Consider the following 21,880-nt stretch of genomic DNA (forward strand, 5'->3'; position numbering starts at 1 on the left):
AGCAGTGATACTCACATGCTGCTTTCTAAAAATTGTCAGTAATTGTAATTGCCTTGGCAGTGAACCTAAGAAGGAGCAGTGTCGTAAAGTCCGCCTGTGGAATTCACTCCTGAGGAGGTAGTGACAAATAGCAGAATAAACTGTAACAATAATCAGACACTCAAGAGATGCAGTGATGGCACAGGCAGGGGCAAGATGAGCCAGCTGGGGACACGTTTCCAACTTCTCTCAGAAAGCAATGAAGACTTTGTGTTATGGATGGGGGTTTTACTCCCTTTGGAAAACAAGACATTTTACTGTTACATTACGCTCTTCTCTTACCCAGAATTACAACTTTATTCTGTTGATTTTAAAGCCAAAAACCCCCAAATGCAAACCAGCATACCAAACTGATGTAGATCTTTTGCATTGTTCTGGCACCTGCATGTTGAGGATGTATAAATTTATGCTGGGAGGGGGGTGGCTAAGCAAATGCTTTTAATAGGAAGCTCTCTACATATATTCACATTCCTTCAGTGCCTGCTGATACTTCTTTATATAATGGAACTTTATTTCCCTCAGCTGTGACTATAAGGTAAAATGTGTTCACAGGGAGTGGAAGGGTTAAACGAGACTGGGAGAGAGTTAAATATGGTACCCGCTCTTCTGCATAAAGGATATTGTATCAGCAAAGGTATGATGCAAATACATAGATTGCAACATCATACAAATACCTGAAGCTTATTTTTAATTACACTTCTAATGTTATTTTTATGAGAATTACTGAATCTCTTCCTTTTTAAAATTGTAAATGTCTGTTTCAAGCTGTCTGGAAACTCAGCAGATGTTGCTGAGTTCTCTTACTCATCTCTTACTCATCCCACATGTTTTAACCTGAAAGCTCGCCTAAGGATAATACTTTACACCCTTGTAACTGGCTTGTTTCAACAACCTTAAGTTAAAGTGGATACAGCACAAACAGCCACTTGTCACGTACTGGGGTTGGGTTTTTTTTTTTTGAAAATGAGTTTTTCAGGAATGGAGTACTCCTGCCCTTCCTGAAAAGGAAGGAATACATCTCCATTCACGAATTTCCTCCCAGTTTCTACTCCCCTGAAGAGTCTCACATCTTCAGATTTTTCCAAAGATCTGTAGGTTTCCTATATACTTTATCTAATAGAACTTTTCTCTCCCATTACAGAATTTTTAAAACCCTTTAAAGACATTTGAGGCAGTCTTCAAATAAATTGAACAAAATACTACACTGTCTGGTGCAGGGGAGAGGCAGTGAGTTGACGATGTATGCACCTGCTTCGTAATTTTTCTGGTATGCTCTGTTGAATTAAGGTATACTAGAAAAAGCCTGTTTCTACCAGTTTGGTTCTGCTTAAAGATGTTTTACTGACACCTCCTCCCCCAGCAGTAGAGTAATATGTATATCTTTGACCTTTCACAGACGAGTGACATACTAGAATATCCAGAGTATGCTGAGCAACAATTTAAATGCATTTATAATCAGAAACAATGCAAACCATTATGATTTATTTATATTTCTGGCCTGCAGATTCAGACTGCCTCGGTGTCCATGGTGTCAGGAAGGAAGCCTTGCCTCCTCCCTTAGTTCATCTGCAGTTTTTTCATAATGGTTTCTTTTCAGTCTCGTTAAAATAACTGCAGGAGTGTGAACATAAAAGTTCTGCAAACTCAGCAATATACTTTAAAGGAGTTATAATTTTGTGGAGATAATGAGTATCAGATAACACCTACATACAATGCTTGTTCCCTGTGGTTATGTACTTTAAAGGGAGTGCAAGAAGGCTTCCCACATCCATGTGGGAAAAGATCCATAACTTTCAAGAATCAGAATCACAAGTGATTCACTACAGTTTTTCTGTAGTTGTACTGAAATTGTATTTTAAAGGCATTTTAAAGTTGTACTGAAAGGCGTGCAGAAGGATGGGGAAAATATGATGCACTGCACTTCACCAAGTGCTGCTGCAAACTGAGTAAAACTCTAGACAAAGCGCCTGCAGAGCGAGTCTGAACAGACCCTGCCGAAGGCTGTGTCCACCTGTCTGAGGGTTGGCTGTACTGGTGTCACGAAGTGCTTGTGCAGCACGGGTCTCAGCAGCAGGGCTCAAAAGTCCTTGCACCCCAGGGGGTGCGCAAAAGAAATGAGTAAGCTTTCTCTCTGGAAGTGACTTGGGTGAGGTTTTTTTAAGATTAATTGCATCACCTGTGATGCCCTGTGGTGGGCTGTTTGGTTGACCTGGTGCAATGCATTAAGAGCTCAGTCAGGAGAGGCATGGAGGTGTGCAGCACCCAAAGCAGAATGAGCCTGCGTAGGAAAGTGCTTTTTGCTAGACAACAAAGTGTTTGTCTAGGACTACAAATTACAGCATGTCAGTATCTTAAAATGGAGTTTACTTTGGTTGTCACTTTGTTCTACTCTTACAAGAACATGAATATCAAATAGCAGTTTTCCATGGACATACACTTGTGTTTTATAACCAGTTGCAGTTTTCCAGCTTTTTTTCTTTTTGTGAACTGTTGTATAAAATAATCCCCAGAACATTTCTTTCTGCCTTCTTAATAATTATGCCTCTGGATAGATATATTCTTAGTTTTTGAAACCTGAAAATGGTTTAACTAGTAGCCTAGAATAGAGAAGCTCTGCATCTCCCAGGACAATTTAATCCATTGTGCAAATATTTTAAAACATTTTACATTTTTATGCAGTGTATTTTGAGATTTACCTGGTGATGCTTTGTTGAAGCAGTACCCTTGACTTTAGTCTGTATGGTTGCTTAGTAATCTGTGGTTGGTTTATCTTTATCCTCATATGGGAATGCTAAGTTTGTACCTTGTTGAAGTTCCATATCCCACTTTATGCATTAGCTTCTCCACAGACTTGTGGTGTTTTATCTCATGCTATTTGCCTACAACTCAGTTTCAGCGTTTTTGGCTACAGTAATCTGATAGTAGCTGTTAATTTGTAATTTTGTAGTTTTGTACCACTTCTTTCAGTGATTTCTGCACTGACTGAACATTCATCAGTTAAAAGGCATCTTGGTACAATAAAACCATTCCTTTGTGCAGATCTCTGACATGCCACCTATTGTTTGTTATTGAAGATGCATCTAGAAGACGAGTTGAAAAATTAAGATTGTTCCTTTAAAATATTAACAGAAAAGGACTTAGAAGTTGTGACTTAAGGTTATAAAATCAAGTAAATATTGCAGACCTATTTTGCATAAAAATCAGACATTAAAAGTATCCTTGTTACTTTAGATTGCAATATCTTAGGGCTGTCGTTATCTTACTACAATGTTGGCACTTCTTTTTTCAGACATCATGGCCTGCTGTGCCCCTCTTACATCTAACTCTGCATGCAAAAACGGCAGCATTAGATGCCTTTCTAAGTGTTGGTGTTATCCTGGCTCTGATGGCTTCCTCCATAATGACTTCTGTAAAACAATTGTAAATTAATTTCTGTAAGGACTGTGACATGGATGATGCATTCTTAAATTCTGGCATCAACAGCAGATTTGGAAAAATTTCTGTAGAAATTTCTTTTGCTGTGCACTTTTACATGTAAAGGCTATGGTCAAGCTAAGAAATTTGTGGAAAGATGTGCAGGAAAAACACCTATTTCCTTCTTTTTAAAAAATATATTATTTTCTTGTAAGGCCTAGAATAAGCTCTCTGTAAACATAATTTAAGGATAAGGCACATCAAGTTAAAAGAGGGGAGAGTGAGAAGGTGAAGTAGAACCAAGAGTGTCTTTATTAATTCTTCCTCAAAAAATTTCCTTAATTTTTTTTCTTTGAATAGAATCTTACCTTGCACAGTGTTCAGCTGACTGCATTCATACAGGTTTTCCCTGTGCGATGAATAATAAGGTGCAGTTGGGACACCTTTTCTTGTGTGACTTTTGATAATTTAAAACGCTTAAAACATAAGAGACACTAAAATACCTTTCTCCCCATGAGGAAATCAGTCCAGCTAGGACTAATAGTTGTAGCCTACAAATAATTATTGCTGTTGTAATGTGCTTAAAACATTTCAAACTGCATGCATGTTGTAGTGTATATACCAGTAAGTAAGTGTTCTTGTACAGTAATTGGTAAATTTTTATCAGCTGTGTTATCTGTCAGCAGTGTTTAGGTAAATTAAGCCCATTGCATTGTTTTAAAAGTTTTTGACTGGTATCTGCACAGTTTGAGTAAGCTATCCTTTTGAGAAAGTAGTTTGTCAAAAGGTCTCTTGAGACTAAGCAAATCAGCTGGTACCTCTATGAAGGAGTACCTCTGTGAAGCAGCAGCTTTGCTGCTTAGTTGCTTAGTTCAGCTCTTCAGCTTCTGGAGTGGGGTGCTGTGTGGGCCGTTTGTAGACACGAACTGGTATGGTCACAAAAGAGGCAGTATTCATCACTTTAATATACACGCGTTTATGGGGAGGCTGCAAGGGTGCAAGAAGAAGAGGTATTGCAGAGTCCATGGAAGCTTTTATAGTATGACTAGGTATGTATAAAAGAAGTAGTTTGCCTCACAGCGGGGTCTTAGAGATCCAAATTACTTTCAGGCTGTGTCTTCTCTCAGGAGAGATTCACTTTGAATATTTGCTTCTGTGTACCACTTGCTTACAACATTTTACTTGACCTCCCAGCTTAGCCTTTCTTCTTTTGCAATTCAGCATAGATATTTAAACTGGTTTTCTCCTTGCTAATATGCAACTCTGATTCAGTAATGTCTCAGCTTGGAGTGGTACACTGGTACTAACTTCTAAACCCTGGCCATGATTGAGAAGTTGGATTTCCCAGTCCTACCTAGTGAGATGTGATGGTTTTGGACTGGTGTCAGATTCTCTGGAGCATAACCACAACTTTATGCTCTTTTTCTCAGAACTTCTTGTTACCCCCACCAGCCTGGTTTGCAAACTGACTACCTGTACACTTATTTTTCTTGTCTTCCCCATAAGAACTACAACCTGTAGACTTGTAATAATTAATCACTCAGTGTGATGGCTGATTAACTGGGTACTGATTTGGAACACAGCTGTCACCTTTTTTAACTATTTCAGCAGAAATTGCTTACCAGAGCTGCTTCAACATGTCATGTGCATTGCCCCCTCAGTGGAGATGAAAAATCTCATTTCCTTCTCTTCCAGTCACCATCCTGCTAGATCTGTCTGGCAAACAAAGGAGCAAAAGCAGTAGCTTGTACTCTCTGGAGTGCGGGAGTGATTTCTGGAGAGCATGTTACTCCCTAAAATATATTCTCCAATTTTCTTCACTTTATTTTAAAACGTACTAGCCTTGTTAGCTGGTAAGAGAGCCAAAAATAAGTAAGCAAACTCAAACTGGAAACTCCCTTTTTTTGGCCAGTCCTTAGTTCTAAGCTTGCTAGTGCTTCATTTAATTATTCTTCACAGGCAATTATCTGGGTTCCCATTGCAAAACTTTTGGACCCAGTCAGAGAGTATCTAAATAAATGCTGTTCATGCTGGGAAGCATGGACAGTGCAAATTGCATTTTCAACTCATGGCAAGTCAGCCATTTTTCCAATCTGCTTTTAAATTCCATTCTGAGAAGGCAGATGCTGTGTCCTACTTTCATTCCTCTGCATGCATTGCTTCCTCTGGTGACTGGCTACTTCTTCCATATTTATGTGGTTTGCATTTCACAGGAAGCACTTCCTGCTTTTAATCTGCCTTGATAAGGCTGTATCAACTTGTGGTGTTGATGTTACACAAATGGACTAGTAATCTGACAAAGGCACCAGGTTTTTGAAGGAGTTATGTCATCTGTTCTTCAGTAGGAATTATTTGGTGTTTGATGTTCTTTGCTGGCATTTCAGAGAGCTCTGTTTTCTTTGGTTTTTAAAGTGATTACTTTTTTAAAAAGCTGTCAAGCTATTTTCAGTTTGTTTTCTAGAATGTATTGCCCCTACTTAAAAAACAAAAACAAACAAACCCCACCAAAACCTAAAACTACGAAACCCGCCCCCCCCCCCCGCCCTTATCTGCAATACAGGCTACCTACATTATTTTCAGAGAACTGGAAAGATGCTTGTCTCAATTTAAAAAGTCTTTCTTCCCCCACTTTTCCAATCAGTTACCCTCCTGATTGCTTCACTCACTATTTAATTATTATTTTGCTAGCTTGTCAGCAACAGTGACTCAGTCCTACAACTCAAAAAAACTGTGACCAGCCTTAAACCTAACTCATTCATGTACTGGGTAGTGCTAGTGGTTGTTTTCCATATTAATGATTGACTAACCTTTTCCTGTGCTAACTTTGATCTCTGATTTAAAACAATCTTTCTGCACCCAGATTATAGTGTCTTTTAAAAACTTAATCCCTGGTCTCTGGATGAGAGCTTCCTATATGGTCTTGGTTTTATGCATCTGGGATGTTTAGTTCAGTACCATTCAGTACAAGCCAAAGCTACAAGCTAGATAGCAAGCGTTAAAACCAGGTGCCACTCTTTTTTTTTTTTAGATCTGCTGCATGTTATGAGCTTTGGAAGGTGTTTTGCTGTGTATTGGGGAATACAGGGGCATTTTTGCCCACACCTGAGCTTCCTGTCACTGGATAGCCTCTGGTAGCAATTCTGTGTCTAGATTACAGGAATTTGTCAAAGACTTCTTGTTATCCTGCTAGAATTTCTCTGTGGCATACCTGTCAGTTATCTTCACTGCATTTGAATTCACTGTCAACTTTCAGAGATTAGTTTAGACAGGGAAAGCTTTAAGAGGTTTAGGCTTGCTGATGGCTCCTGTTTTGTTTTACCCAACGCACCTCCCCCTATCTTGAAGTGTTTCTCTGAATAATTTATAGGGAAGCCTTGTTATGCTATCCTTCAAGAACTGTGTTAAAAATGCAGACAACTACTGTGCTAAACCAACAGTAATGGGGTAGCATTTCTGAGTGTTTCACTATACAGCTTCATTGCGTAGCTTTTGAAATGTCTACAGCTGTGCAAGTTGCAGCATTTGGCAAAAGGAGCTAGCTTGGCCAGTACTCCCTCTTGCTCCCCCACTCCAGCCTTTTGTTAGTGAGCCCTACTTAATCTATAATCTCTTGCTCTCAAATTAGTATCTCCAAGCTTTCTTGAAAGCCATATGTCCATTGGAATTTGATGTGTGTATAGCAAATGCTTCATTTAGTACAGTTTAGCAGGGCACATCAGCACACAGCTCTGAATCTGTAGCTCTATACTTAATTCTTTAAATCTGGATTTATTTATTTGTTTTTAGCGCAAGATTGAATGTGCACCAATAATTCAGTGAATACAGTTAGACTGTGGGTAGAAGTTTAGAAGCAGCTGCAGTGGTTTAAGTTTTTAATGCTATCTGTGGCTGCTGAAATTTTCCCTTGTGGAAAATCTCGAGGCAGAATCATCTGGCTATTAAATACATGGTTTGTGCAAACTTGCCAGACTTGACATAGGTGAGAGAAACGATTTTGCCAGCAGAAACTACCTGGACAGTACCTGGGCTGTTACTACCCAGGCAGTACCATTTCACTCAAAAGTGCTGAAAGCAGAAGTATAAAAAATGAAATCTATATGGAAAAGGAGCAAACACTTCCACAGACACTAGAAATTGTGAAGGGCTTATGCAGGGAAAAGGTGTACTTCTGACAGCACAGGAAGGCTTTTCTATTTTTGCTTGATAATTGTTAACCTTTCCCCTCTAAAACTGTTGAAGTGGTGAAGCTGATTAATATATTTACTGAGACTGAAGCAATGTTTTCAAAGTAAACTGTTTGAAATATCTTTCATTATTGCTTAAACATAGCTACTTACATATCTAGACTGATGTGCTCTTTAATTTTCTGCTTGAATATTGTTTTAATAACATGACTTTTTTAAATCTTTCAAGCATTCTTAAAATGGATGACAAAGTAAGTAGATCAAATGTTAGAAATTCATATTTTAAAGTTCGAACTAGACATGTAATTACTTTGTATTATAGCAACAGTAGCAAATGCGAAGTATATGTTCATACTAATTTCCTTTATCTTCAGAAAATACTTCTCTAACCATTACATCTGAGTCTGAATTTATCTCACTCTGGAGTTGTCAATCATTTGCATTTAACAAATGTGATTCAAAGTTTTTGCAACTGAACTGTTTCAGTGTATTTTTTCTATTATTCAATGCTGAAAAGGAAATCATAGTAAAGTAGCACAGTGCCTGAAAATTAGGAACAAACTGCAGTGAAACACGGAGGTCAGTAAAAACTAGTGCTTGAACCTAAATTTTGCTGTCAACTAATTTGAATGAGTGGGGATGACTGTATCTCTGTGGGGATTTCCAGTGCTTCTGACTGAACAGAAAACAAAGGTAGGGTAAAATTGCTCAGTTGCAACTTCTTAAGGGGCTTAAGCACAGCTTGCAAAATTTCCTATATAAGGAAATGGTTTGGTTTTAGTCTTTAGAAATCTGTATCTAAGATTTTGGCAGATTTCTGGAACAACTGTAATCTTTAGCACCAGGAAATAGAGCAGATTCTCTGGTGTGAATAGTAACGTTTGAAGCAAGTTTAGTGAAATGTCCTGCACTGAACATGCCACTTCCTCACATGGCCCTAAAATGTCATTTTTCAAGCTCATGGGTTTAGGTAATGGCCCTATTCCCGTATCTTAGGACTTGAACTACTAAAACTTATGAGCCTGTGGCTTTACTCAAGCACCTGACTTTTAGCTCTACAATGCTAGAGTGATAACTCTTCTAGACCTGAAAAAGTTCATCCTGAGGCTTGTGCCACAGCATTCCCTCTTCTTATTTTCACTGCAGTCAGCTTGGCCTCTGCGAACACTATCGTTTAATTTCATTTCTGCATTAATGCTATGTCAGATTTATTGTAGCATTTATTAGAAATTATAAGCCAGCATGTATTTGAAGGTAGGTTTCTACTCTTCAAAGCCCTTTTTTTTTTTTTTTTACTTCAAGATTTCTCTTTCTGCTGTGCTTGTATTTACTTACTATTCCTCCCATTTGTCCAAATTCCAACTTCAGTATTAGTTTACTGAAATAATTTGTCCCTGGTTCCAGACTTCCCATGATCTTAGCAACATGTAATCTATCTACTGTTAATTGTAGAATGAGTATAATCATCTATGAACCATTTTTTTTAAAATGAGTGTGTGCTAGGCTAGCTGTTTTCAGTGCAGCCTATGCTCTCTCCTTTGTCAGAGCTGTTGTCAGTCCTCTAGAGATTGTGCCACTTCCCTACCTCCTTCTTTGCCTCAGGGGTAAACTCTACCAGGCTTTAACTAGATCATGCTCTCTATCATTTACCCTTACTCCTACTAATAATTTATGTCTCCATATTTGTAGTATATTAGTTTTATTTCCAAACGAGTTAAGAATGTAACGAGATCTGCTGAGGAAGGGCACTGATGTAAAGACAACCCTTTTTTTTGTCTGCCTGCATGATTATCTAAAATTTAACTAGTTTTCAGGACATGAACCTAGAATCAAGTATTTTTTCTAGAGAAAAATGCCACATTGATTTGCAATCTGAAAAGCTCATAGAAAAGCTGATTTCTGTAGTATGTTACTTGTTCTCTCAAGACATATTTGCAAAAATAAGCTTCTTTTTTACCCTAAATTTCTCTTTATGTCTTCTTTTGCTAAGGCTAGTCTGGATCCCAGGACCGAGGTACAAACAGGCATGTTTTAAACATCAGAATTACTGCAAAATTCTTAGCTTGGCCCAGATGTCTGTCTTAAATGAAAACGCTCTGATACTGTCAAGTACACTTCAGCCAACCTTGCTAATTTTCTGGGAACAGCTGTTCTGTCCTCTGGGCTACTGTCAATCTCCAATTTATTCAAATTCTGTCATTGCAGGTTAAGACAAATAATAGCAACAAGGCCAAAAGATTAGATTGCTCTTTGTTGTTGATCCAAGCTTGTTCCAAGTTCTGTCTTGCCTAATTGCCTGCTGTGACTAATGGTTCTGTGCTTTTTCCAGTTCTGCTTCTTTCAAGATTAGTTCCAGCATCTTTGACACACTGAGTTCTTGACCTTTTTCCCCTCCTGGCCTTTATTTCAGATTTTGCAAAGGCATGTATCAGATAGTTTCAGCTTTGTACCAGAAGCTAGCTTGATCAGCAGTAGGTAACATGGTCTAGCTCTACAGTAAATCATATAGGCAGATAGTGCTGATGTTTATCATCTGCTCTATCATGTTTGTGGGTCAAGTTGCCCCTTGTGAGAATCCAGGCAGAATTCCTTTACACATATGAACTCATTTACAACTTTGGCTTGAACCTAAATTATCAGTGCTGGCTCCTTTTTATCTCGGGTTTTGGGTACCTAGAATTTCAGCTGAAGAAACCTAAGAAACATTACAATCAACCATTTATGCTTTTAAGTCTAATCTTGAGGTCTCAGGTTTTTGTTTTCTTTTCAAAGACTCATCTTGTATTTTCTTACAAAATAAACTGACTGGCATTTTTACAGGTCCGGATGACTCCTATTTTGTCTGGAAGAAGAACGGACAGAAGATGAATGCATGCATCACCGAGCAATCTCATATGCTGTTTGATGGCAGAGTGCATGTTCTGAGTTGGGTGAAAGATTCAGTATCAGAAAATACAGAATATCAATGTTCATTCATCTCAAAAGTTGGGAATGCAACGTCAGAAGTGCTCATCACAGTGGAAGATAAAGGTAGGCTGGTTCTGAATGTATGCCATGTTTGGTCTGATCCTGTGAAGCTGTCTGATCTTCACTCATAAAACGTGCATATCTGAAGATGATAGGTAACTCTTACTGTATTGGTATCCACTTCAATTGTTTATGACAAGGTGTTAAAGCCATAAAAATTCCTTCTTCCACCCCCTCCAACAAAGGACAAACCTGCAAATTAGCAGTTATGATCTAGAAATGAAATCAAAACTGCTAAACTACACAAATTGGAAGTCAGACGAGTACTAGAAAGTTAAAAATAGCTATTCTGCCAGAAGTCTACAGGGTAATGTAGAAAAATTCTTTAATGCCAAGGAAGTCAGATGGTAAAGAGAAACCCCTACCACCCAGGATGTTTAAAAATCAGATGATTTGTAAAACACCTGTAGTTGGGTGAGATCAGTTCCTACCTCTTCATGCAACTACTGATGCAACTTAAGCATTATTTGCAACTAGCTTTTGAGAACTTATCCAGGCCTGGAGAAGGTCTGAATAGTCTTTACGAAACCAGCAGGAGCAATGAAGATGATATAGTATAGATTTCCTTGGCAGGGTGAAGGAAAATCAATTAGCTGGTTAATGACAAACACAAATGTGTCAAGAACAGCTCAAACCTTTTTGCAGTGACAGAGAAAAGCAGTAGGAGTTACACAAGTTGTTTTGCCATCACTCCAGTTAATTTGAAGATATCTCAGAAGCAGAATGAAGAGCGTCTCAGTGAAACTACTGTAAATGTAAAACAGGGAGGCTTTCACTGTTCCAAAACCATTATATACTGTTGTTGCTAGTGTCCTGAAGGATACATTGAAAAAATTGTATCTGTGTATGTCACCACCAGTGTTACATTCTGCAAGAAAAACTGGCAGACAGAACTAGAATTTTATCAAGATGCAGGAAAATAGCCCTCCTTGAGTTCTCAACAGAATGAAGAGTAACTAACTACTAACATTACTGAAAAACAGGGAAATTGCAAACTGGACATAGTCAGCTCTATCCTATCCTCCTCCTCCCCAGGCTTGGTATGATCTAACTGGAGCATTCCTGTGCTGCTTAGATGGGTTTGAACTCTTTAACTTGTAGGTTGTATTTTCTAGACCTCAAATCTCAGATAAAGACACTGAATCTGTTTACCCCGGAGACTATAAAGTTTGCTGCAGAGGGGAAGAGACATGACTATTTGAATGGAACTTATTTCCAAATAACATGAGAGGAGGTAGAGCAAAATGAAGGACAAAATGATGGCTTCTGTTCCTTCTAGCCCAATCTTTCACAGGAAGTACTGCAACTGAACCGATATCAACTTACTTTATCATTACGTAGTTATGTAATCATCCCCATATACAATTCTCAGATAATGCTTGTCAGGATGGATGGACCAAAGAATTCGATATCTGGAGAAGTGCCATCAGTGAACATGACAAGATGATGCAAAACTGGAGGAAAACATGGGTAAGAATTTTTGGAAAAAATACATTCTACAGTGCTTTCTACATGACACACTACAGTCCCTATTTTATAAATAGCCTAAGATGCTTCTGCAGCTGCATGTACTTATATAACAAAGTCATTAGTGTTCCTGTACATGCCATCATTCTTGACTATCTCAGCAGTAAAATCTGCTTGATCTATGACATGTGTTACAGTTATGTCAGCTTGCTCCTTCAGTCCACTAACCAAGTGCTAATCAGGCAGTAGTTCTCATGCTGCCCAAAACAGTAAGTCTGTGTATACCGAATATAGTAGATTTATTTCATCACATCTGTAGACTTAATTGTGTTGCAGAGACTACTGGACTTCATAAACAGTACTGTTCATCAAAGCTGGCCTTCCTTTAAAAAAAAATACTTAGCTTTTAATGTTATTCTCCAACAGTTAGAACAAAGATTACTTCTGATAACTTCTGGATATGACATATGCTTGTTGCATGTGGAACAGTTAGTACAGGCAACCTTTAAACACTATTTTAATTTTTAAACCAATATTAACACATCATTCTGAACTTTTTCTTCTTCAGGAGAGCTGCAACAAGAAAAACAGCCTCTAATGGACAAAGGAACAAACAGGCTAGAAGGAGAAATGTATGCAGGTTAGAGTACTCAGTACTTTTAATAGCACAGCATTCAAAGAGGTATTTGTGAGTGCTAGTGCTGCCATTAAAATTGATATTCAGGAGGACCACCTGAAGCTTGAGGTGGAAGAGGATATCCTTACTGCACTGAAGAATGACTAAGTTACACGCTACAAGAGAGGCCACCCATCCCATCTCCGGTTTTCTGATGCCAGTTATTTCAGCTTAATGAAGAACAAAAGTGGTCTCAGTAAGACTTGTGCTGCTCAGACAATATAATATGATGTACAGCTTCTGTTTTGAGTTCATTAAGAAAACCAGTTTATTTTGGGCTTGAGGATCTTGGCAGATGATTTAGACATTAATAAAAAGATGTGGATCACATTTATTTAAAGACACTTCAACTTGCCCATTTATTTTCTTTTAATATGTTTACCCTTATACTCTGTTCCCAGTGTTTTGAAGAACATTCCTTTCTGGTGTCAGCAAGTTCATTTCTTCAAACACCTTTCCTCTGGTAATAAAGCTTCTGTACAAAATAAAGAACTACTGACTAATGCTCAAAATACAGATAAATAGATTACAAAGCACCCAAGTTAAAGCAGACTCTTTAGTTTTTGCAAATTATTCTTCTATATTGGAGATAACTGGTAGAATTTTTTAAAGCTATGTTGAAGGAATTCTAAGACTACTCCTACTGAACAACTGCAGATTGAAAATGTTAGGACCTACTTAATCCACAGTGAAATTGTTTTACTGCATTGCTGTTCAGAGTTTTGTCCTTCTGCATCTAATAAATGAAAGTCTGAGGCATAATTAAAGTTTTCTGTCTTATCCTCTCAATGGTTTTCAACAACCTGGAAGCAAGCAAGCAAGATGCCACCTAAGAATCACTATAGCTTGAGTCCATGGGGACAGCTGCTCGTAGCAATAGCAGAAAGCTGCATACTTATCCCTGAGTTATCCCCTAACTGGTTAAGATTTAAGTTAGATTTGTTTCCCACATTGAAGAAAGCATTCTCCTTACTCTAAGACTTTCCTGAATGACCCTTTTTTTTCCAATACCAGACCACCTTGTCACACATGTGGGGTAAAAATTCTTACACACAGACAGTTTTCCCTATGATTGGCAATCATAGATTAATGCTGATGCAAACTTCTGACACCAAAGTTCAGAGAGAACTGTGCTTCTCTCAGGGCATCCTTTATGGCTAAAGGACAACTGTAAAAAGACTTTTCTTGAATGTTCCTCCTCTATTTGTTCTGTAGATTTGGAGCAGACATAAGTTTAGTTCTGTGGTACTGAGTGGGAAGGTAAGGCTTTGTAAGACTGACACCAGAGTTTTTGTTTAGCTCAACTTCTTTGTGAAAAAACATCTGTGTAACAAAATTAGTGAATACAGCTGTGACCCCTTACAGGGAATTTTTTTGCTACATTCTAAGAACAGGAAATAACTCCCCAAGATTTTGAACAACCTATAATGTTTCCAAAGTAACTTTTCATGCTTTTCTGTAGTAAGACAAAACAGAAAATGTGGCCAAAAAACCCAGCTGTTCATGTGATCTTCACAAACTGGTCCCCAGTTTAGCAGTTTCAGAGTTTTAGATGTGTATCAAAGTGGCACAGGTCCAAATAAATTGCAACTTCCTCTAGATCAAGGATATCTGCTAACCAAAACCATCTGTCATCACTGAGATCTTTCACCCTCAATTTCCATTTAAGATTAGAAGAAACTAATACAAAAACATCATCATAACTAGTGACCAACTGTGCGTTTCAGCTCAAGGCTGGCATCCCTTACCAATCTTCTTCTTCAAAACTGACATTTCAAGTATCATTAAATTTACTTAAATCACAACCATACTTTACAGAATCAGTATACTGTAACAGATCTTATACAATTTACAGTCTACAAAATAATTTTGAAATTCAAACAATTTAAAGTTTTTGCATCACTTCTAACTTCATAAGGCAGCTCCTTTCCAAAGTATTGCACTACTACTTCAATGTGATGAAGCATGCACTTACAGACACACTTCAGAGATGCTGGCAGCAGCACATGGCATCTATATCATCTTTCAGAACAGATGACAGAAGTTAGTTACATGTGCATTCTCCAATTACTTTCTTTAGGCTTGTTCTCTTATGTCTGCAACTTGTAAACAATGATATTTATATAGCACAGTCCCACTAAGGTGCTCCACCACCATTATGAGGACATTTTGATTTTAAAATTTTATTTCCTGTAAGATACAAATTTTCCCTGACTTTGATACAAACTGAGATCAATCAAAAACTATTACATATACATACTGACACAACCCCGGAATGAAGAGTCTGTCAGCATGAAGAAGTTACAGATAGGATAGCAGGCTGGCACCTTTGCGGTCCTTCAATATCCTCTAACTTCAAAGCAGAACCTACAATAAACTAGTCTCAGTAGGAACAGAACCATCATCACTGTACACTTCATCAGCTTTATAACATTTCTAAACAGAGCATTTTCACATCAGGAATTTCAGACCTTTGTAGTCCATGCTCTCTCTTTTACATCTGTATCATCCCCAAAGAACAAAGTATCAAACAGAAGAGCTAACTGGGAACTTTGTTATCAGGCCTTCCTTAAACAGTTTCAATCAAGTTTCCTGCCCAAAATTAGTTCTTGCTGACTGGAAGAAAGTGACATTGATGCCAGCCTGCCCATCTAAGCAGGTTTATTTAGAAGAAAAAAAGAAAAAACCCTCCACAATCAAAAACCAGTCTAAGTTCTTTAAAAAAAGAGTTAAAAATAAAAAGCAACTCCCCACAAGCCCCATCCTTCTGGCTCATGGAATGTCTTCCCAAATAAAATTATTAATTATCTTTCTAATGAGTTCTTTTGGAATATTGTATCACTAATAAATCAGTGCTAGTCCATAAAACCATTAAAGTATGCCAAGCCAGTTCAAGTGGTTTGGCCTAAGACAATTTGCTGTTGTCATCTGCTATACTGATCAGCCAAATATGTAAAATGTAAAAGCATTAGCTAGTGCCTCATGTGCCCTGGTATGTATTTCACTTAAAGGGATTCAGAACAGTTTACTTAGCTGACTTCAGATATTTCTTCAATTATTTTATTTTGCTACCTTCTTCCTAGGGGTCTAAAAAAACCCAAGAAAGTCCAATAAAATTGGATCTGGATTTACTGATGCTCTTCTGAATTCACTATCACCATGTCAGCAGTTGCACTCTTTTCCAGTTCCAGTGCATATGGATTATACTCTTCTTCAAGTTTTCTCTTCCAGATTTTAACTAGGGAATATTAGAATAAAAAAAAAAAAAACAACAAACAAACAACAAAAAAACAACAAACAGGTTACTGTATAATACTTGAGGAAAAACTTAAAATGAAAAGTCACACTGATTCTCTACTTCCTCCTCAAAGTAAGTGCTGAGATAAATTGGCACATGGCCATGTTGGTGTGTACACCATGTGACATCAAATGACACATGAAAGAATACTTTGGGGGTGATGGGATCCACTGAGGTCCTTGTGTGCAGACCCTCTACTCAAGCAAGGCCAACTCTGAAGGTGAATCCAACTTAAAAAAACCCAGAAGTTTTCAAAACTTTCAGAGAAGTTTTAAGTTGCCTAGTATCCACGATAACTGTCATTGTCTGGTGACTGTGTAAGCAGAGCTAGAGGAATGCGTTTCTAAAAGAGGAAGACCTTTACAAAACATGAACACTTTTGGACAGGAAGATGCATTTCAAACAGGCTGCAATACAAAACTTAGTCCACTGCATTTATAGAGTATGCACTTCTAGAAAAAAACTTGGAGGATTTTTTAACAAATAGAAATAAGAAGAAGCTCTGTTAAACCTCCTTGGACAAAGCAACGAGTACCGCCTGCCATCAGTGGATTTCAGAGGAATTTTCTCTAAAACTTTCTCAGTAAGAACTGATCTCAGGTTTATAAAATTAGGAGGGCAGGGGGAAATCACAGAAAAGCAGAATTTCTCCCCTTACTAACCACTGAAGTGTCAGGTGTCATTTGTTTCAGTGCAAATCGTAGAATTGAAGAGCACTTTGCATGAAAACTGAACCAAAGCCAAGCCAGTAAATACTCACTATAATTTGGTACATCCTCATCAGAGTCCTTGGAAGATGTTTTACCACTTTCTGATAAGCCATTTTTTTCATATTCAGTGGTTAAGATGCTGGGTTGGGTTTCTCTTAGCTTTCCTTCAGCTTCTTCCTCTAAAGCTGCTATCATATCTTTGTAGGCCTTCCTGGCCTCTGTTGTCAGTTGTACCATTCTATGAAAATGGTCCTGGGGAAATACATAGTTATTAGTACAGCTTAAATCACATTGTTAAGATTTAACATCTCCATGAAGATCTGTAATGAATATTCCTTATTCAGAACATATATGTTCATATATAAAAGTTGAGCAGCTAAGTATGTATAATGACATGAAAACCAAACCATTTAGAAGCATTTATCAAAACATCAATTCTCTTGAAAAAAAATTTTGGAACATCTAGATGGATGTCAGGAAGAGATGGCCAAACTACTTTTTCGAACAGTACTGAGTGGCTGTACTTCTAAAATCGATTTGTTGTATAAGCCACTGAGGTGGGATAAAGAGTACAAGTGTGCAAAAGCAAAACAAACAAACCAAACCTTAAAGTCATGAGTATGTTATTTTCCTCTTACAGGTAAAGAGTAAAGCTAAACAAAAACATGAACCTCTATATTTCAGCTTACCTGAGCCCCATCATAGCTAAAAATTCCCACCACACTCACAGGCACTGCTTTGTTCACACAGCGGCCTAGGGCCTTGCGGTTAAGGGCAAAAACAAATGGGATATTCTGTTCACAGGCACAGTCGATAATGTTGTGCAGAGTCTCATCCAACCCACCTGGAGCAGACAACAGAATTAGCAAAGAATGACACTATTCAGGGTGATTATAACTAAAGGACAGTACTGTTAAAAGATGCAAAAAATACCCCAAGATTAAGGATTTATTTTGAAATTACAAAATTTATAGGAAAAAATACATTGATCTCAATAACAGCATTAGATCTTAACTTTTAAAGGAGAATTTGACATTTTTTTCTTAATAATTAGCAGTTTCCTTTGACTGCTACTACTCTGTATTTTGTTATATGTGCAGTATAGTCTAATTGAGTATTTAAAAAAGACCCAGCTGCTAAGAAATTATTTAAAAGTTAATAGAAAGTAATGAAAATAATTACAACAAATTTTAAACAAAGTATCACTGACAACTTATTGTCAATCTGTGGCCAATCTGATACAGCAAGACTTCTTGTGGTGGCACAGCTGGCATCAGTAACCTTTGTCTCTTCTCAGCTATGCCAGTGCAATCTTTTGTGCAGCTGCACTGCAAATCGGTAACTAAACAGATCCTAGTCTCAAATAACTGCCCCCACCCCAGACAGTCTTGACTCAGCTCACACTTCAGCTGCACAGCAGTTAACAATCTGAAGGAGGAAGGCATATTTACATGACTGAATTTCAAAGGCTACTCAAGTAAGTTCCTCCAGTACTAATAATTAATACTGCTGCCAGTATGGTGAGTCTGCTTTTTTACATTTCTTTTATTAAACAAACACTTTTTAAAAAAGCTTATTTACCCTTTGACTGAATCTTTTCACAGTTAGGAGAGATGATGACACACTTCAGTTTTTTCAGCTTCAGATGTTTCAAAACTTCTCTAAGACCCATAACAAGCCTGCGTTTTATCTTGGCCTTTATTGGGTCTTTCTGATACAAGCGATCTTGGAAACGAACCAATTCTTTTAAGAGATCTGTCACACAACTGTCAACTTCTTTACTAAGTACCTGGCTGCAGTAACTGGAAGATATAATCAATTAAATGTTAAAAACCCTAAAATTACAAATATGTAACACATAAATATGTAATATGTAAAATATAAACAGTTCACCTTCTATTCTAGTCTGTCTTTACCTTTTTTCTATTTCTACTCCAAACACAGTTCTCATATACATGAAAACAAAAATTTATATAAGATTTTTTTCAGTGGCTGGGAACTTACGGAAAGTTTTGTTACCTGTGGTATCTGGCTCTCCTATCAAACTATACCAAAAATACATACACACATGTACAATAAACCTGTATTTTATACCAATAAATATGTATGTACATATGTTTTTCTACTGAAGCATTTTTCTGAGGGCATTTATTTTGACCTATATAAATCAAAGTACAGCAACCAAAGTATAAAATTCTAATTTATTTCTATAAATACAGGGCTACTTATAACAAAGACAGAAATCTGGATCAAATTTCTCCTCCCCAAGTTCATATTTTTTGTCTGTCATCCTATTTCACTTATCAGATTACAGCCTTGTGGTGTTCACAACGAAAGGATAAACACAGATGTACTTATCTAGTATTCCCTGTGAAAGATCAGGGTTCCAAATTATTTTTCCCCCATCTTTTACATAAAGAATCACTCAGTAAGGAAGGCTCACAGAGAGAAAAATGAAAGATATCTCAACTGCACAGCCAACAGAAAGATGCTAAGTGGCAAATTCACATAGGATTATGGGAAGAGATCACAAGACCTATGCTGGATCTTAGAGATAAATTAGATTTTGAGATAATTGTAAGTTACAAGAGTTTTTATTTACTATTTCCAGTTGATTTCACTAAGACTCAAAGACAAGTCTACTAAAACACTGAAAATCTAATCTGAAGACACAAAATATTCTAAGCTTTGCTGAATGCTCTACATGCTGTAATAGGTAGGACTGAGTTGCCCTTTACCTATTCAACCCAAACTCTGCTTTCAGTAAAACAGTGTTGCATAAACACAAATTATATAATTTTTAATGCAATTAAAAGTTAAATTAGAGCTAACACACGCCATCAGGAAGATAAAGAATGGCTGTATCAATATTAACCGTTACTATAACATGAACTGCAAAAAGGCCAGTGGTGCCTTTACTGGAGGAAAACTAAAAGTTAAAACACTGTTTACCTAAAGTAACTGTTTTAAACTGTCATGACTGGATCTCTGACCTCTTCACATATAGTAATGACTATTTCTTCTTTTATAAGAAAACATGTATACACATCTGTTTAAACAAAACTAAAAGTGTTTGCACACAATAACCCATAAATCTTCCCTTTATTTCTCTGCCTCGCCACAACATGAAAATGTCATCTGGATAGTCACATTCTTTACATTTTGCCATTTGGTCTGAGAGCAAAAAACCAAAGTACACACTAAAAATAAGTAAAGCGTACTACTCTTTTTCTTAAATATTAAGCTGGTACTCCATTACTTTAACAGCAGCTCCTTTTCCTTTCTTAGCCTCTAATGAATTTCTGATCTTTTTTTTCCTTCAAGGAACATGCATTTTGAAATCAGAATTACAATAATGTACAGACTATTTCTCTGGATATAATTTTTTGTTTGTGTGTCAGCTCACAGGAAAACTGAAAAAAAAAAATTTAGAATCTTCAGTCTAAATTCCAATTAGTGTGGCATAGAATGCAATTGAAGTATCTTGTATGAAAAATGCTGTATTGGCGGTACTGTGGAAAAACAGAGATCTCTACAATCAGTACTTACTCTCTAAAATTTCTACTATGGATTTTTGGAAGATTGGAGTTTGGCTGCTTTGAAGTCATAGAACCTTCTGTAGATTCCTTCATCCCTGTGCTCTCCAGAAACCCTTCAGCAGCTTGCATTACAGGAACAGCTATCATGTAAATAAAGACATTTCAATGAAAAGACAGACCAAAAAGCATTGTGAAGAGACTAAGTTGCCAAGTGTCTCTTGGAGAGGCTTTACTTCACTGTTACAACAATCTGTTGTAGTAGGGGAACAGCTCATACATTTTTTTATCATAGTTTTTATTATTGTACCTCTTTTTAAACAGATTGCCAGAGAGATGCAAGGACTCTCATTACGACACATAATAAATCCGACGGGCATGAAAGTGAGGAACAGTATTCAGAAGCCAAATTACTCAATTACATCGACTATCAGCTTTGGCACACTTTAAACTCTAGATAAGCCCAAGCTATATTTTAGAAAATTCTGAAGGTACAGTTTTCATTTGACAGTATTTGGTACACATTTTTGAAAGTACTAAGTGTGCTCACTCTCAAATCTCCATCTACATACTGTGTTACAGCCTTCTGTTGAAAGATACCTGCTTGACTATCCTGTAGAAGCATTTCATCTTCAGTAGTATTTTCTGTGGGCTGACAAATATTATCTTCACCTTTTGATACTGCTGTCTGTTCTAACAGGTGTTGCTGTTTTCGTTGTTCTCTTTCTTTCAGAATGATCTAAAAAAAAATATATATATATAAACCAAATCAAACCAGTGTCACATAGATAACAAAGCAGCTTCTCTTACAAGTCTTTACATACAGACCATTCATAAAGAAGTCTGGCACTATCATTCAAAGTTTACAACATTTGGGGTTTTTTTAATTTGCACATAAGAAGAAGGAAAGATACTCCCTAAATCTACATAGCAAAGGACTTTTTCCTTGATTACCAGTGTCTGGGTGGAGGAAATAACTACTAGGGATCAACTACAACTGCAGAACTAAAGATAAAGCAACAAATTTCTTCAACACAGAGAAGTGGGTGAAAAAGTCTCCCTTCTCCCTTTCTTCTTCAGACTGTCAATTTGTAGCAATTCAGCCAAACACTCAGGTACATGTATGTACATATGTATATATACATATATATTCACACACACAGTTACTCTTCTCCCTTATTTTCCCGTTAAAAACTTGAGTCAGTCTAATAGATCGCTGTCTGAATTTTCTGGTTGAAGAAAAAGAGAAGAAATTACCATGGATAGCTAGGCTGTATGGTATACGGAAGGAAGGAAAGTAGGACATATGCTGGATCCAAACATGCTACTGTAAGTGGAAGCAATAATCAGTTTCCTGAAACTCATCTTCCTTCTCTGCTTTTGTAGCTGCTAAGAAGCAGTTATTATATATATGCCCACTAGCTCAGCTAATCTACTCAAAATTTGTAATTAATTACACCACAGAATCTAATTATTTTACTTTAAAAAGTAAATTTCTCCATTTGCATTTTTCAAAGATGAACAAAAAT

General features: G+C 37.2%; 2 protein-coding genes across 12 annotated transcripts in view; one reads left to right on the forward strand and one right to left on the reverse strand.

Annotated features, from left to right (window-relative positions):
• The window catches only part of SEMA4D (semaphorin 4D), a 103,601-nt gene extending 90,027 nt beyond the window's left edge, over positions 1-13,574 (forward strand). For 2 of the 5 annotated variants that reach the window (XM_074813070.1, XM_074813072.1), the window contains 3 exons: positions 10,458-10,667; positions 12,037-12,134; positions 12,700-12,929. In XM_074813070.1, coding sequence (XP_074669171.1) covers positions 10,458-10,667; positions 12,037-12,134; positions 12,700-12,729 — 338 coding nt within the window. In that variant the 3' untranslated portion in view covers positions 12,730-12,929. Of the gene's footprint in view, positions 1-7,866; positions 7,891-10,457; positions 10,668-12,036; positions 12,135-12,699 lie in introns of those variants that run through there. The other 3 variants (XM_074813068.1, XM_074813069.1, XR_012621691.1) reach the window with 3 other exon arrangements.
• A 1,398-nt stretch (positions 13,575-14,972) lies between these two features.
• The window catches only part of SECISBP2 (SECIS binding protein 2), a 29,431-nt gene continuing 22,523 nt past the window's right edge, over positions 14,973-21,880 (reverse strand). For 6 of the 7 annotated variants that reach the window (XM_074813056.1, XM_074813058.1, XM_074813055.1 and 3 more), the window contains 6 exons: positions 20,952-21,090; positions 20,365-20,494; positions 18,397-18,617; positions 17,505-17,659; positions 16,866-17,067; positions 14,973-16,045 (listed from right to left, as the gene is read on the reverse strand). In XM_074813056.1, the coding sequence (XP_074669157.1) occupies positions 15,936-16,045; positions 16,866-17,067; positions 17,505-17,659; positions 18,397-18,617; positions 20,365-20,494; positions 20,952-21,090 (957 nt within the window). In that variant the 3' untranslated portion in view covers positions 14,973-15,935. The remainder of the gene's footprint in view (positions 16,046-16,865; positions 17,068-17,504; positions 17,660-18,396; positions 18,618-20,364; positions 20,495-20,951; positions 21,091-21,880) is intronic. The other variant, XM_074813057.1, reaches the window with a different exon arrangement.

This window comes from Strix aluco, chromosome Z (genome assembly GCF_031877795.1).
Source record: "Strix aluco isolate bStrAlu1 chromosome Z, bStrAlu1.hap1, whole genome shotgun sequence".
NCBI lineage: Eukaryota > Metazoa > Chordata > Aves > Strigiformes > Strigidae > Strix > Strix aluco.